The sequence below is a fragment of the Periplaneta americana genome, chromosome 5, assembly GCF_040183065.1.
Source record: "Periplaneta americana isolate PAMFEO1 chromosome 5, P.americana_PAMFEO1_priV1, whole genome shotgun sequence".
NCBI classification, from domain to species: Eukaryota; Metazoa; Arthropoda; class Insecta; order Blattodea; family Blattidae; genus Periplaneta; species Periplaneta americana.
The window spans coordinates 93,318,905-93,333,384 of record NC_091121.1 but is presented as its reverse complement, the minus strand read 5'-3'; the positions used below and the strand labels follow the sequence as shown (position 1 = coordinate 93,333,384).

Below are 14,480 nucleotides of genomic sequence, written 5' to 3'. Positions count from 1 at the left end.
CTTAGTTTTTTAGTTATTAATGAAAGAACATAATGAAACATCTGTTAGATATTGTCAGCTTGGTAGCAAGTGTTGCAACTTTAATGAATTCAGAAACTCATAATAATGAAAGTGAAAGCAAGAGGAGAAAATTTTGAACATTTGTTATGAATTTCTGAATTGATTAAAGTTACAACACTTGCTACCAAGCTGACAATATCTAACATATTTCATCATGTTCTTTCATTAATAACTAAAAAACTAAGGATTTTCGGACATATGTTCATAAGAACTTTTTTCCTTGTTTTGATGTGAGGAGCATGGCCCCAAGGTTTGTCAATATATTTCTGAAACACTCTGTATATAAGGTATAAATATTTTATTATAATCGTCTTATTTTCACCATTACAACATCTGTTTGAATTTCACTTCTACTTGTCCTCATAGTTCTTTTTTTTTTGTTAGGTTGTATCTTGAAACCTTTCTTTGTTATGACTGCCTACTTCTTCGTGTCTTCTGTTCGTCCTCAGCAGTTAGTCAGCCAATGGATTTAGTAATTTTTACCTTAAGACTAAGATTCCTTTTCTTCGTCTTTTTTGCTTGAAGATAAAGATAGGTCCAATCTTCGAAGCCTTTTCTTTCCTATATTTCATCATCAATAAAATTCCAATCGAAATCTCTCCTGAGTAAGGCACTATTACTACCTTCTCCCTTTCCGACCAAAAATATCAATATTCTTCCCTTCCGGAAGATCGCTATGCGTAAGGCAAAGAAGTACAACTACAACTACGCGACGCTCTCCAGGAAGCCGCGGGATTCACAGCTGCCGTAGCTTGTGCTGTAAGGCCCGATGAGCACGGCGCCGCTCTCTTTACGGTGCCAGGTGCCGTGCCGGTTCTTGTAGCTGTTGCAGGCTATGATGCCGTTCATACCCGGCGGCCGCTCGATGTTGATGGCGTTCTTAGATGAGGTCCCGCTGTTGTGCCCGTTACTGGTGCTGTGGCTGCCCGAATTCATCATGGCTATCTTGCTGTCTTCTACGGGCGGTAACTCCTTATATGGCACTCTCTGGCGTGTGAAGCATAAGAATACCAAAACGAGGACAGCCTGCAATAATTAAGATAACGTGTTTTAAGGAAGAAATTTCTTGATGTAGCTTTTATTCATCTTCGCCAGAATTGGAAGATGTCTGTTATGTTATGGTTTATTTAACGACGCTCGCAACTGCAGAGGTTATATCAGCGTCGCCGGATGTGCCGGAATTTTGTCCCGCAGGAGTTCTTTTACAATCCAGTAAATCTATTGACATGAGCCTGTCGCATTTAAGCACACTTAAATGCCATCGACCTGACCCGGGATCGAACCCGCAACCTTGGGCATAGAAGGCCAGCGCTATACCAACTCGCTAACCAGGTCGACGGAAGATGTCTGTGTGTCAAGAGTTTATTGTGATCTGAAGCATCAGCAAAAGACGTTAAGAACTGAAATAACATTTTTGATAGTAAAATATCTACTGTAATGTAAAAATTATTAAATATCTGACATGGATATCAACATCAGTCTGCGGAGATCGGATCCTCAGATTAGTCCTGAAGATTTTGGAAAGATATTGATTGTAGAAAAGTAAAAAATGCAAAGATTTTGTTAAAAGTGATGTATAATAGTTGATGGAAGCAAGCTATTGGAAATTTACAGCAAGAAATGTAAACGTTTAGAGAAAGAAGATTAAATTCACGGCACATTTTCAGTTGTGCATTATGATGGTGAAGATAAAGTATTAGAAAGAAATTGAGTGGTTGATTACTTTTCTGAACGTAAAAGAATGTATGACAAGTAAAAAATCCGAGTAAGGGTAACGTTTTTGTTTTATTTCACAGTGAGATATGGGAAGGAAAATTTGAAGTTTGAAAACTTACTGAAAGTTAGCCTACATTAATTACTTTTCGTGACACGAAACAGACAAAATTCTCTATAAAAAAAAGATCATCTATCATCTTAGTTGATATATTATATTACGTCCAAATGCAGAGAATGTGGAATGTATACGTATTTGGAAACTTTGTTTTGTACTGATATTTCAGCAATGATTACTAACAGGGCCGGGTTCTTATTGTTATTAGCGACAGAGATGCACCAAAAAATATTATACAGATTTTATACCAAATAGACGCGACTGATTGATTATGACAGTAAATTTGTTGCGAATTTTCGTGAAAATTCACCGTTTCTGCGAAAAAACATTTCTGAAATAAAAACGAAAATAGAGCTTTTTGAAAGTATTTTAAAGAAATAGAGTATATTAGTTTTGAAAATGTTAGATGCAGCAAAAGAATGGGGATATAAGGTGTTTGAGAGTAGCTACTATTATTCTTATTAAGGCCTACAAGACCATTAATGACTGAATTTTTGTATAAAACGGAGTTAAGTAATGAATGATAAGTCTGATTTACAAAGGGTACAATTATTAAGTAACGAAGTTGATTTACAAATGGTAAATTATTATTATTATTATTATTATTAACAATTTTATTTCGCCATGAATGTTGCAAATACAATGCCGTGTATAAGATTGTTGCTAACTAATATTGTGTAGCCTATTAGAGTACCGTACAATAATTACATGGTGAAAAAAAAACGAAATTTTCACGAAATTGTCACAGTTTTAACCATAAATACGATCTTTTACTCATTTTAAAGACAAATTTGAACAATTTTCACCAAAAAACCTGGCCCTGGTCAGAGACGAAGAATGCCACCTTAGTTGTCTCAATTACTTTTCTCGTATTGTCTGTTTTGGAACGTAGAAAGATGTTGAGTTATAATTTTTTTAAATTCCGAAGATACAAACTAAATTATTGATAAACAATGAATAATAATAAATAATTCTATTTTTTTACTCACCACTAGCACGTGGAGGAGAACGACGAACATGGTTCCGTTTCTGAACCCAACGCTGTCATACAGTATCCCTGCGATGGAAGGCCCTACGAACGCTCCTAGGGCAAACGTTGAGGTCCAAAGGCCCGAGATCAGTCCGTAGGTCTCAAGATTATTAGGAAATCCATAATTTCTGAAAATAAAAATGCCGTACGTGAAGATGAATGTTCATGAAACAAACTTAAAAACATTCGATACGAGATTTCGTTGGAAGGGAAATTTTATTTAACTCTCTGATGTACATATTTTGAATTATAGATAGCCTATAATAGACGTTTATAATTCGTGAAATACTCAGAATTTGAAACAATTTATTTATATTTTAGTATTTAGTAATATAAGTGTATAGTGAGAATAGTTGTAACAAGATATCCTAAATTCACTTACATAGACGTTCTCAGTGCATCAGTGAATGACGCAACAAGTTGTGCAGCTATTCCCAATCCATGAGACACGAGTCCTATTATGCAAACCCATAGAATCCTGAAAAAGAATAGTTTATTTTTTACAATCATAATCTTATTATCAATTTAAAATTTATACGCGCTTGCATACTAAAGTGTAACTTATAATTTTATACCGATATAGTGTAGAAAATTGCAAAATTGAAAAATGGTAAAAATTGTAAAGATTGTAATTGCAATTGTAATCGTGTAAAATTTTGACTTCTTCCACATCTTAAAACTTCATTGCTAATGTAAGATCTGTGGAATATAATAAATGAAATTAAAAAAAAAACAGTATTTTCAGATAAAATACATTTAAATGTTTTCATCATGATGCCGAATACTAATTATTTTAAATATATAAACAGTTTACATGTTGGAATACAAAATGTAAGCATTCATGTTACAGTAATATGTGAAAATACATTAATGCTATAAACCAAATTACGGTTGTCTTCTTATAAACACAGAGTTTTCGTTTCCGATTGAAAAGAATACGAAGAAAGATCAACTTTCGCTATGGAGACTGTACATTCTGAACATAAAGTATAGCCTAAAAAACAATATTTAATGAACGAATTTCAAATTTTTGAAAATTCAGTCATGTTAAGTAAATCGGACAACATGATTTGTCAGAATAAATTATGAATGTTGTTTCACGAAAATATCCTTTCTGTAATTTATAAGTACGTCTGCTAATAACATAGGCCTATACAGGGCTTCTATTATATGTACTGGCCGCTGGCGTAGTATGTTGCTTCTCGGCCGCGACAAGCAGCGCTCCCCCAATATAGCCTAACTATGCCCTTCTCTCTGGGCAGTATATATTCGTTCGCGAAGATGGTTAGACAGCTGACTCTATAGCAACTTATTTATTTGTGTAAAGTTCATTATAGATACAAATCAGCTCGTCGTGTTCGTGCGGAATTTATTCAGACCTTTCCTGGTCAATTAGGCCTACCTCCTTCCAGATCTGAAATCCATGACATTGTGAACAAATTTGAATCGAAGTCTCACTACCACACATGCTTATCCACAATTCTAAAATTGAAAGAAGTGAATGACTTACGTGGATCCTGGAATGAAAGGCGCAGGCCCGACCAGCATAAAGCCGAAGATTATGAGCAGACAGCCGATGACAGTGGCAATTTTTGGGGTGAGCTTCTTGTCGCACAGCCAGCCCCAACAGGGAGCTGTGATCGCGTACGTGCCCCCGTTAATGACGAACATGAGGCCTAGTATCACAGGGGAGAGGTCGAACTGACGCAGGTGCGGCTCCAGGGTGGCTTGCAGGAAACCAATACTCATGGACGTAACGATGATGCTGGATGCTGCCAGAAGTACGCCGGGGATCTTGAGCACCTGCAGCAAACTCGCTGGACAACACCATACACATCAATTAATACTCGAGTCTTCTTCAGACTTATGTTAGCTGATCACATTTAGACATTCTCGTTTTAGTAGATTTTTAATTATGTTTTATTTAACGACGCTCGCAACTGCCGTAGTTATACCAGTCGTCGGTATGCTGGAATTTTGTCCAGCAGGTGTTCTTTTACATGTCAGTAAATCTACTGATATCATTCAAATCTCACATATGAGGTCAATTAAACAGTGTGGATGGGTTAGATGAGAAACATATATAGTTGTATGAACACTTTTAAGAATAAAATAAATTTTTAAAATTAATAAAATTCAGACATGTTTCGAAGATTGCCTCTTCATCCTCAGTGACTCTACCACGACGGCTGGTTCAGGTGATCAACCGCACTGTAGCGTGGCTTAAAGGAGACTGGTTTTAAAAGACGCACGTCGTAGTAAAGATTGACCAGTTTTTCTTCTTCACTAGCTTCCATATTCAAATCTCACATATGAGGTCAATTAAACAGTGTTCATGAGTTAGATGGGAAACAGTCTCCTTTAAGCCACGCTACAGTGCGGTCGATCATCTGAACCAGCCGTCGTGGTAGAGTCACTGAGGATGAAGAGGCAATCTTCGAAACATGTCTGAATTTTATTAATTTTAATAATTTATTTTATTCTTAAAAGTGTTCATACAACTATATATATATATATATATATATATATATATATATATATATATATTTGTATGTTTCTCTACTGACAGCATGTTTTAGTAGAAATTAACAAAATATGGTAGAAGTTCCTAGTAAATTGTTTTCCAAAGTTGATTGAAAGATAAGATCGAGGAGGAAAATTAGGTAACAAGAAGAACAAAAGGAAAGAGGAAAGAAGAAGAATATAGGGGAGGTAAAGGGAAAGGTGAGGAAGAAAGGGAAACTGGGAAAAGGTTAGGAGGAAAGTGAAAAACTGGGAAAAGGTGAGGAGGAAAGGGAAACCTGGGAAAAGGTGAGAAGGAAAGGGAAAATTGGGAAAAGGTGAGGAGGAAAAAGAAAAAAAAGTGGGTAAAGGTGAGGAGAAAAGGGAAAACTGGGAAAAAGGTGAGGAGGAAAGGCAAACGATATGGAGGAATGGTGAAAGGGAAAACAGTTTTAGGCTAAAGAAAATATCACATGAAAGAAAATATATGGATCGTACGCGGAGACTAAGAGGAAATCGAAAAATAGCAAAGATTGGAGAATACTGGATTTGCAATGAAAGACCTGCCCTTGGGCAGAAAACTATGAATGAATTAATGAATTTAAAATAGACACAAAATTTATAAAAACAGCCATTAATTTCCTGAAGATAAAAATAATATAAGGTGAACCGGGGTAAGTGTAAATTTGGGGCAAGTGTGATCTGTGCCATTAAATGCCCAAAATTTTAATTATTCTTTCAATTTGTTTTAAGAAAAAGTTCTTAGAAACATAAAGGATACTTTTTATTTAGTGTGTGCATCATTTTGTCATTTAAATATTTGCAGCGTTTTAAAAGCCCAAAATAAAAACATCTCATTCTACACATAATGTATATGTTCTTTCATTTCCACTTGCCGCAAGACATATTCAAATATATCTTTGATGTAGAAATTTACTAGATTAGAGTAGCCCCAGCACCGGGGGTAAGTGTAACTTATGAGCCGACAAATATGTTTTGCATTCGTGGATCTCAACTTAATAACGTAATTTTTCTTCCTTTTCACCATAGTTAGGTAAGGTATTGATGGTCATCTGTTCAAATGTTAGACAAATTTTAATTTCAATTCAGCAAGTTACTAAATGTCAAAGTTGCACTATTAAGTTTATGGATTCCATATACCCCTGTTTACCTTATATTATACCCTATCGAGCTTCAAGCAAATTCCCACAACTCCAAATACGAATTTAGATTCAGGGCAACAGCAGAGTAAGAAAAATGGCCAAGAGGGGAAGGAAAAAAGGAGGAAAGGAGGAAAAAAAGTTTTGTAATGCAGCTTAGAATGTTGAATATGGTGGCAATAAAGAGGTAATTTTATTGAGGTAGACAGACATATGTTGCGGTAGAGCAGTGTTAAGGAGATGAGTTACAATACTCACTGCCTTGCTCAGCATCTTCCTGAGGTTCTGAGTGTTCTGGCAGCACGAAAGCCGTCATTATGGCTGCAAGGAATAAAGATGATCCCATTACTGCAAATGGCATCGTGTAGCCTCCTACCTGAACAATTAAAACAAGAAATATTTGTATATGTTTACTTTTGGAAGAAAACTCTAACCATAAACATTGCAACCGATTCTACTAGGTTTCCATTCTGATAGTTTTCATCTTCGTGAGAAATTAACTCACCTGGTAGAGAGCTCCTCCGACAGTTGGACCCACGATAAGTCCAAGACCAAAGAACGTTTCTAGCGAGGCCTGAAACACGTCATAAAATTACGATTTGTAATTCCTAATACTTAAAGTAACTTGATGTTTTTTTGCGTCATGCTCATCTTCCAATTTGTGTCTCCTAATTATGTAAGTTTTAAATTGTCTGAGAGGACACGAGCTGAACAACAAGAGCGAATCACAAAGTATCTAAGGAAGAGTAACTTACATTAAGAGAGTTTTACATAAATTTTTCAGTCAGGTAAAATTAAATTATAACTGAGAATGACTTTATGACACTGAAGATCTTTACTTGCTTATTTTTGTGCAGTCCTGTTAAAATATTCTACACATGATATTGATAACTACTGAATTATTCTTAGTTTTGATTATTATTTTTAAAGCAGATACGATACTTTTGTAATTGCAATGTAACTTTAAACTATTCGAAATAGGCCGTGGACGAGTGGCGGTGGTCAATGTCGATGGTGGTGATGCACGTGAAGTACAGATTACTTACGAAAGTAGTGGCAACGTTATCGGGGAACTCTTTTGCGATGATGGCGAAACTGGCAGTCAGAAACGCAGCATTCCCCATAGCTTCGATTATCCGGATGAGAAAGGAGAGGACGATGAAAGCGTAATGGCCATCTACTCGATCTAATAACCTGCAAATAGAAGTTTTTAAAAAACCTTTAAAATGTATTTATAAACCATAATGTAATTTTTCTGAAGTCTAGGAAGAAACTTCATTAAGTAACTACAGATGTTGTTCAGAATCAACAAAGTAATAATTACACCATTACTCTTATCATTGTAATGACAATAGAACTGAAGAGTTTGGATAAAAGCAAGCTATAGAAACTTAGCATACTATAAACTAAAAGAATCTGTCAGACAGAGAAAGACATGGAGAAAGATAGGTAGACAGAAAAGCAAAAGAGGAAAGCAGATACAAAGCAGGGAGGGGGAGAGAGAGAGAGAGAGAGAGAGAGAGAGAGAGAGAGAGAGACTAGCCAACTCCGGGCTATAAGCTTGAAACGGTGGAACCAAAATGGTGTACTAGTATGGCTGTCAAATTACCCATAGTTCATCTCTTTTTCCGTGTGTTTCTAGCTGTTTAGTTCATATTATTACGATTACAAATTGTTTCGTGTTGTTGTGAATATTTTAAAAGTGTGGTCAAGTTCAGCAGGTGTTAATTTTTTTATAAGTACCGTACGTTAATATTCTGTTCGGATCTACTGTAGAATATGTCCGTTGATATGTCACCTCTGCTTTAACATATGAAGGAATACCAACATCTTTCTTGATAAGAGAAAGAATGTGGAAATGAAGTGTTCAGTCCATGTCACAACCATAACACTTTTAATAAATATACAGTGAAATGTTCATTGATATAATAATCTGCTAGTACTCCTGTTAGCTCTATATCCATTCTAAACCGTTTACGTATGACCAAAACCGATAGTAGCAATTTAATATTTGGCAATTGGCGGTATTTCGCGATGGATTATGGGGCGTAAAAGGTGTAGTTTGACGTCATATCCGTCGCACCGGTTTCAAGCATATTTGCTTGGATTATTTCCTCCTTTCTTTTTATCCTCTCAGAGACTAGCCAAATAAGATAGACAAGACAGAAAGAGAAGACAGAGCGGACAGAGGAGAGAGAGAGAGGGGGGAGGAAGCGAGGGAGAGAGAGAGAGGGGGGAGGAAGCGAGGGAGAGAGAGGGCGGACAGAGGAGAGAATATGGAAGACAATGCAGAGAGAGAGAGAAAGAGAGAGTGAGTGAGAAAACGATAGAGTAAGTTAGATGAAAGAAATATATAAAAATTGAGTGAGAATTTCTAAAATAGACTGCCTCTTTTCTCATCTTGTCAAAATATTGCGCTCCCCTGGGAACGTGCCGTAATCAGACACTAATAATATGTTAAATACCCAGTGTCATTTATAAAACTTACCCGAATAATATGGCACATGCTCCAGTAGTGAAGATACCCCCATTGAAAAGAAACTTCGGTCCTATTCGGTTAAGCTGTAACGGATAACACAGGAGTAATATTAGCACTATCAGTAAAAAATGTTAGCGATTTAATTTTCTGTGAAAGAGTGTATTATGAGTAGTGTACGAAATACTGGAAGATTCTTGGAAGCCAATTTGCAGATTCAGCGTATTTATAAGAATTAACTTTGTTAATTAATTGATTCATATATTAATATATATTTATTATACTTTATACAGGGTGATTCAGAAGCATTTACTGCCCCTTACGGAGCTAATTTCGGAAGATATTCTGAGAAAAAAGTCAAACATTTGTCCCAATCTCAATATTTTCAGACTTTGAAGTTGTTTGTAAAATACCATTATTCTTGATTTTTAAGGGTAAAAGAATATTACAGATAAAGAATGAATTATTCAGGAGTAGCATTTCTTTAATTAGCTAATATTTTGAAGCTAGAAATGTGTTGTGAATTCCATAGTTGCTTCGTACAGATTTTTTTTTTTTCGATTTGTAACTACAAAATTACATTTTCTTACGCATTTAGTAAAAAAAATTGTTACAAATCACGCCACTCTTGTAAATTCTTTAAGACTACATTAGGATGCATAATTAAAAACTGTAAAGAATCAAGTTCCGAAGGTCGTATGATTTGTAACAATTTTTGTGATACGTGCGTAAGACTGATGTAAATTTTAGTTAAAAATTGAAAAACAAAATCTCTACAAAGCAATTACCAACACATTTTTAGCTTCAGAATACTAGCCAAATAAATAAATGACACTTCTGAACAGTTCATTCTCTATTTGTAATATTTTTTTTACCCTTAAAAGTAAAGAAAAAGGTATTTTACTAACAATTTCAAATTAGTGTAGCTCTGAAAATGTCGAGATTAGGACTCATGTTTATATGATTTTTTTGCTCAGAAACTCTTTGGAAATAAGCTCCGTAAGGGACGGTAAATCCTCTTGAATCACCCTGTAGATCGTAAACAGTCCCTGCATACTTAATCTTACAGTAATGATGAGAGTAATATCAATTAATCGATAATTATGCTTAATTCTTAAACAAAAAAAAAAGGTCTTTTCATATAATGGGTATACCAAGATATTCAATATTGAGTGCCTTGTGCAATTTTGCTAATGAAATTCACAAGAAAACTCTACAAGCTGTAAAATTTAAAAAAATGATAAGAATTATTAGGTCGTCTCAAAAGTAATATCTGTTCAAGTTTGTTCGTTTGTGAGATATTAATGACTTCCATTAGTTGGACAATGAAATTTACAGAAAGCTATGGTTAATAAGTATTGCATATTATGAGCATGTGACAGTCAATTGTTAATGCAAAGAATATAAAGCGGAGGTGGTAAGTTTGAGATTAGAGTCATTTTAAAGCAGCACTGGAAAAAGATCATAAAGCTGCTGCTGTCGAGACTCGAAAATAATATGTGAAGTCGAGGGTGAAGGTGTCGTTTGTGAGCTTGTAGCTCTCCAGGTTTGTTCTGTTGTGATACGATAGCCCTGACAATGAAGTGATATTGTTTAAATAATGTTATTAGGGTACCCTCTTCTAGACTATGCGATAGTAATATGTAGTTAATAACATTCAGATTTACGTTAGTCTTCAATTTTGATCCGGCCCTTTTTTTTTCGGTGAAAATTAAATTAACACAAAGAATTCAAACAACGATTAATTTTCAAAATAAGTCTCCCAGTTTATTGACCACGCAGCCATGGTGTAGCATTTACGAAATATCTAGGAATATTACTAACAGTAAAATAAAAATTATTTTATTTAACGACGCTCGCAACTACCGAGGTTACACTAGCGTCGCCGGTATGCCGGAATTTTGTCCCTCAGGAGTTCTCTTACATGCCAGTAAGTCTACTGACATGAGCCTGTCGCATTTAAGCACATTTAATTGTCATCGACCTGGGCCAGGATCGAACCCGCAACCTAGGACACAAAAGGCCAGCACCCAGACCGACACTAACAACAGTAAAAGTCTTGCAAAAATTATACATGATTATGCTTAAAATGTAGTAATTTTCAGCTACTTATATAAATTTAAATTTAAACCTAATTTAAAATTAATTTAGATTTGTCTACATTTCCTTTAAATGTCAATAACTAAGACTGAAGATCTTTACTCCGTATATTCATTACTTTACTTGAGATACTTTTAATTAAAAATTATTATAAAATATTAGAAATACATATAAATAACACTTTAAATTTAAAACTTACGTGTTTAATACATTTACAAGTAAGGTTGCAGCTACATTTTCGTCATTCTTTATACTCTAAAGCCATTTGAAAATGTTACATTCAGGTCTGAGTCAACATTTTAAAATTTTTTGGGCAATACTAGTTTCAGTCGCATTTTTGCTTCAACGGTTTTGGCAACCTTAGAATACACATGAACTAATCATTAGAGCAATTTAAATTTTCAGTAAGTAGCCACTATATTCAAAAGACTGTTAGCCAGGAACCTGTCACTCTATCCTCCAAGTGACGACATGAATTACTTCCGCTAAACGGTAAACATCACTGGTAACGCCTTTTAATTTGTAATTTTATGTTTCTATACTTACATGTTGTCCGTATATGGGACTAATAATGAACACGACCAATTCGAAAATACCGAAGACGAGGCCATATTCCGTGGCTGTTGCTCCCTTCCTCTCCGCCTGGAATTTAAAATTTAGAAACTTAACGAGAATTTCATTACCAGTTAAAAAGTCACATAATATCATACATGCCATCGTTGTATTCTTATGCTACAACTAGTAAAAATTACATAAAGCTGTATGCCTACAAAGAATCTACTACCTAACTACCTACCTACCTACCTATTATTAAGTGTATAGATTAAAATAATATTTTCGTAATAGAACCAATTCTCTTATAAAAATGAGTCTTTATACTGTAATATGTCTTTATATACTGTAAATTGGGCACTTCACTAATCTCTTCCTTAGTTCTTTCTCCAGAGGTCCGCAGAAGATTGCTCCTTTTTCCATTAAAAGCTTCCTTTGTCATTGCTATTCTCCTTTTGACTTCTTGGCAGCAGCTCATATTACTGCTTATAGTACATCCCAAGTATTTGAAGCCATCTACTTGCTCTACTGCCTCATTTAGACTTCGCAAGTTTACCTTCTTTACAGACCGATTATTTAGTCCTGACAGCTCAGCGACGCGAAAGAGGGGAAGTAATAGGAGGTGTGGGGAGAGTTCAGGAGTAGAGATAAGGGCGAGCGGTCGGTAAAGGAATGCAGTACAGCTTAATTGTACTGGAAACATACCGCTCTATCGCACGCATGACATCCGATCGCTCCGAAGGCAAGCGAGTGAATAACCCAAACACCCCTTGGCGTAACTAAATGGACTCGCCTGACCAAGGCGCACATCTCCGACGACTTTCAGGACTAAATAATCGTACTGTATTTTCTTCCTCTGAGACACAAAGTTGATGCGTTTATTTCAATCTCATTTCTTTTATCCTACTGTTGGTATAATCCCATTAATTTTTGTTAAATATAATTCTTAGAACTTTAATTTTGGCTGTTTTTTTATCTGTTTTGATAGTTTTCTGATCTGCATTTAGAACGCATCAATTATATTCATTAGGAAATAATACGAAGTTATAGTAATTTATCTTTATTATTTGACATCTCACGAAAATATGTGGTCTCTTGAGAAGAATATTCTTAATACATAGGAAACATAAAGAAAGAGCCCATACTCAGACGTTATGGAACACAAAATATTCATTCACTAGAACAGAGATCAATCTCTGCCGGAAATCGAGTCCAGGACCACAACCGGAAATGCTACCATTTGAGAGAGAGAATGAGAGTGAGAAAAAGAGAAAGAGAGAGAGAGAGAAAGAGAGAGGAAGCTGAATTACTGTTTCATTTAACATACTTATATTGAGTCATTTTATTCGCTAGATAGGCCTATTACGTTCCTAATGTGTTTGACGCATCACACTCTCATCCTTTCCTGCTCATTCATTGTCTGATAAGCATTAATCTTCTGGTTAAAACTGGAAATAAAAAACATGTTTATTTCTGACAAATTGAAGTGTAACAACTGATCCGTTGTGAAGATAATGAGATTATGTAGGTCAGGGCCACACGCGCTCTGACCTATTCTCTTATGCTCTTTGTCTTTTGCATTTGGAGCATTGCGGAAGAGACCTTGATATTGAACGTGTAAGTTTCATAATTCTAAATTTAGCACTCTTTCTCGGAGATCGGTGAAAATTTGTTAAACTAAATCTTTGTTTCTCTTTTTTTGTTCTTCTTGGTTTTCAATTCAATGCGTGGGCGTATTTTTTTGTACAGATCATTCCATTGCTTGCTAAATTTGTTCTGATCTCCGTTACTTTTTAGGTTTAAATTTTGCTTATATAGGTTACCTACCGTGTAAATTTTCATTTCAAGCGAATGTTCTTATGTTTCTCACGATTTTCTAAAACTTTATTATAAAATTAATTTAATGGAACCCATTTTCATATACTAAATACATTCCTATCCACTTTCTTGCAGTCTTTTATTTTGCGTGAGCCTACAAATTTTGTTTTTACGTATTGAATTTTGTTTTACTATCTTTATTGACACAGTATCGTTGGTTCATCTTCCATAATTTTGTAACTCTGAACCACTAGAAAATTATAATTAAACGTTAAATAAAGTTTATATTTCGAACGGTCTTACAAGAACTAAACATCCATATTTACACTGAGGAAACTACAATATTATACGTATTTTTTCTCACTAAATGAACAACTTTTTGCTAAATATAGTAGTGTATTTGCAGCACTTTGAAAAACTAGCGCGAAAATGATTATTTACTTAAAATCGATTGTGAAAATTTTATTCTTAACTTTTATAGCAGTATTGATTTATGCCAGTGTTGAGTCGAAATCTGGCATCACATTTAACTTAACTTAGAACAAATTTTAAATATATATGCAACTCAAGAAATAATAATTATAATATAATAATTTATAATTTACCTTCCTCCTTTTGAACTTTTTTTTTTAGAATCTTTACAACATTTTACTACTCTCAGGCTGGCAGGAAGTTCACAGGTTTCACAATGTCTTCATCCTCGATCGTTATCTACATTTCTTAGTGCTCTTCCTTTTCCACAGAGCAATAATTTCTGTCCAATTATTTTGTTCAAAGGCTCTAATCATTCTGATCTATGGCTAATATGGTTATATTTCTTTAGCGTCAGTTATTAGAAGTCTAGTCTAGAACTTATTTAAGTTCATATTTAACTCGTGGGCAAGGAGATCAATTTGAGAACATTGAAATGCATTAATAAGGAATTCTTGCAAATTAATCATGTCAAACCTT

The 14,480-nt window shown here is 34.8% G+C and overlaps 1 protein-coding gene across 1 annotated transcript in view; it reads right to left on the bottom strand.

The window, feature by feature from the left end:
* Nucleotides 1-426: 426 nt before the first annotated feature.
* LOC138700005 (MFS-type transporter SLC18B1-like) overlaps nt 427-14,480 on the bottom strand; it is a 41,705-nt gene continuing 27,651 nt past the window's right edge. The window contains exons 2-10 of the mRNA XM_069826274.1: nt 11,706-11,801; nt 9,072-9,145; nt 7,630-7,777; nt 7,089-7,157; nt 6,842-6,959; nt 4,432-4,738; nt 3,304-3,399; nt 2,881-3,049; nt 427-1,086 (exon numbers count right to left, since the gene is read on the bottom strand). Coding sequence (XP_069682375.1) covers nt 766-1,086; nt 2,881-3,049; nt 3,304-3,399; nt 4,432-4,738; nt 6,842-6,959; nt 7,089-7,157; nt 7,630-7,777; nt 9,072-9,145; nt 11,706-11,801 — 1,398 coding nt within the window. The 3' untranslated portion in view covers nt 427-765. The remainder of the gene's footprint in view (nt 1,087-2,880; nt 3,050-3,303; nt 3,400-4,431; nt 4,739-6,841; nt 6,960-7,088; nt 7,158-7,629; nt 7,778-9,071; nt 9,146-11,705; nt 11,802-14,480) is intronic.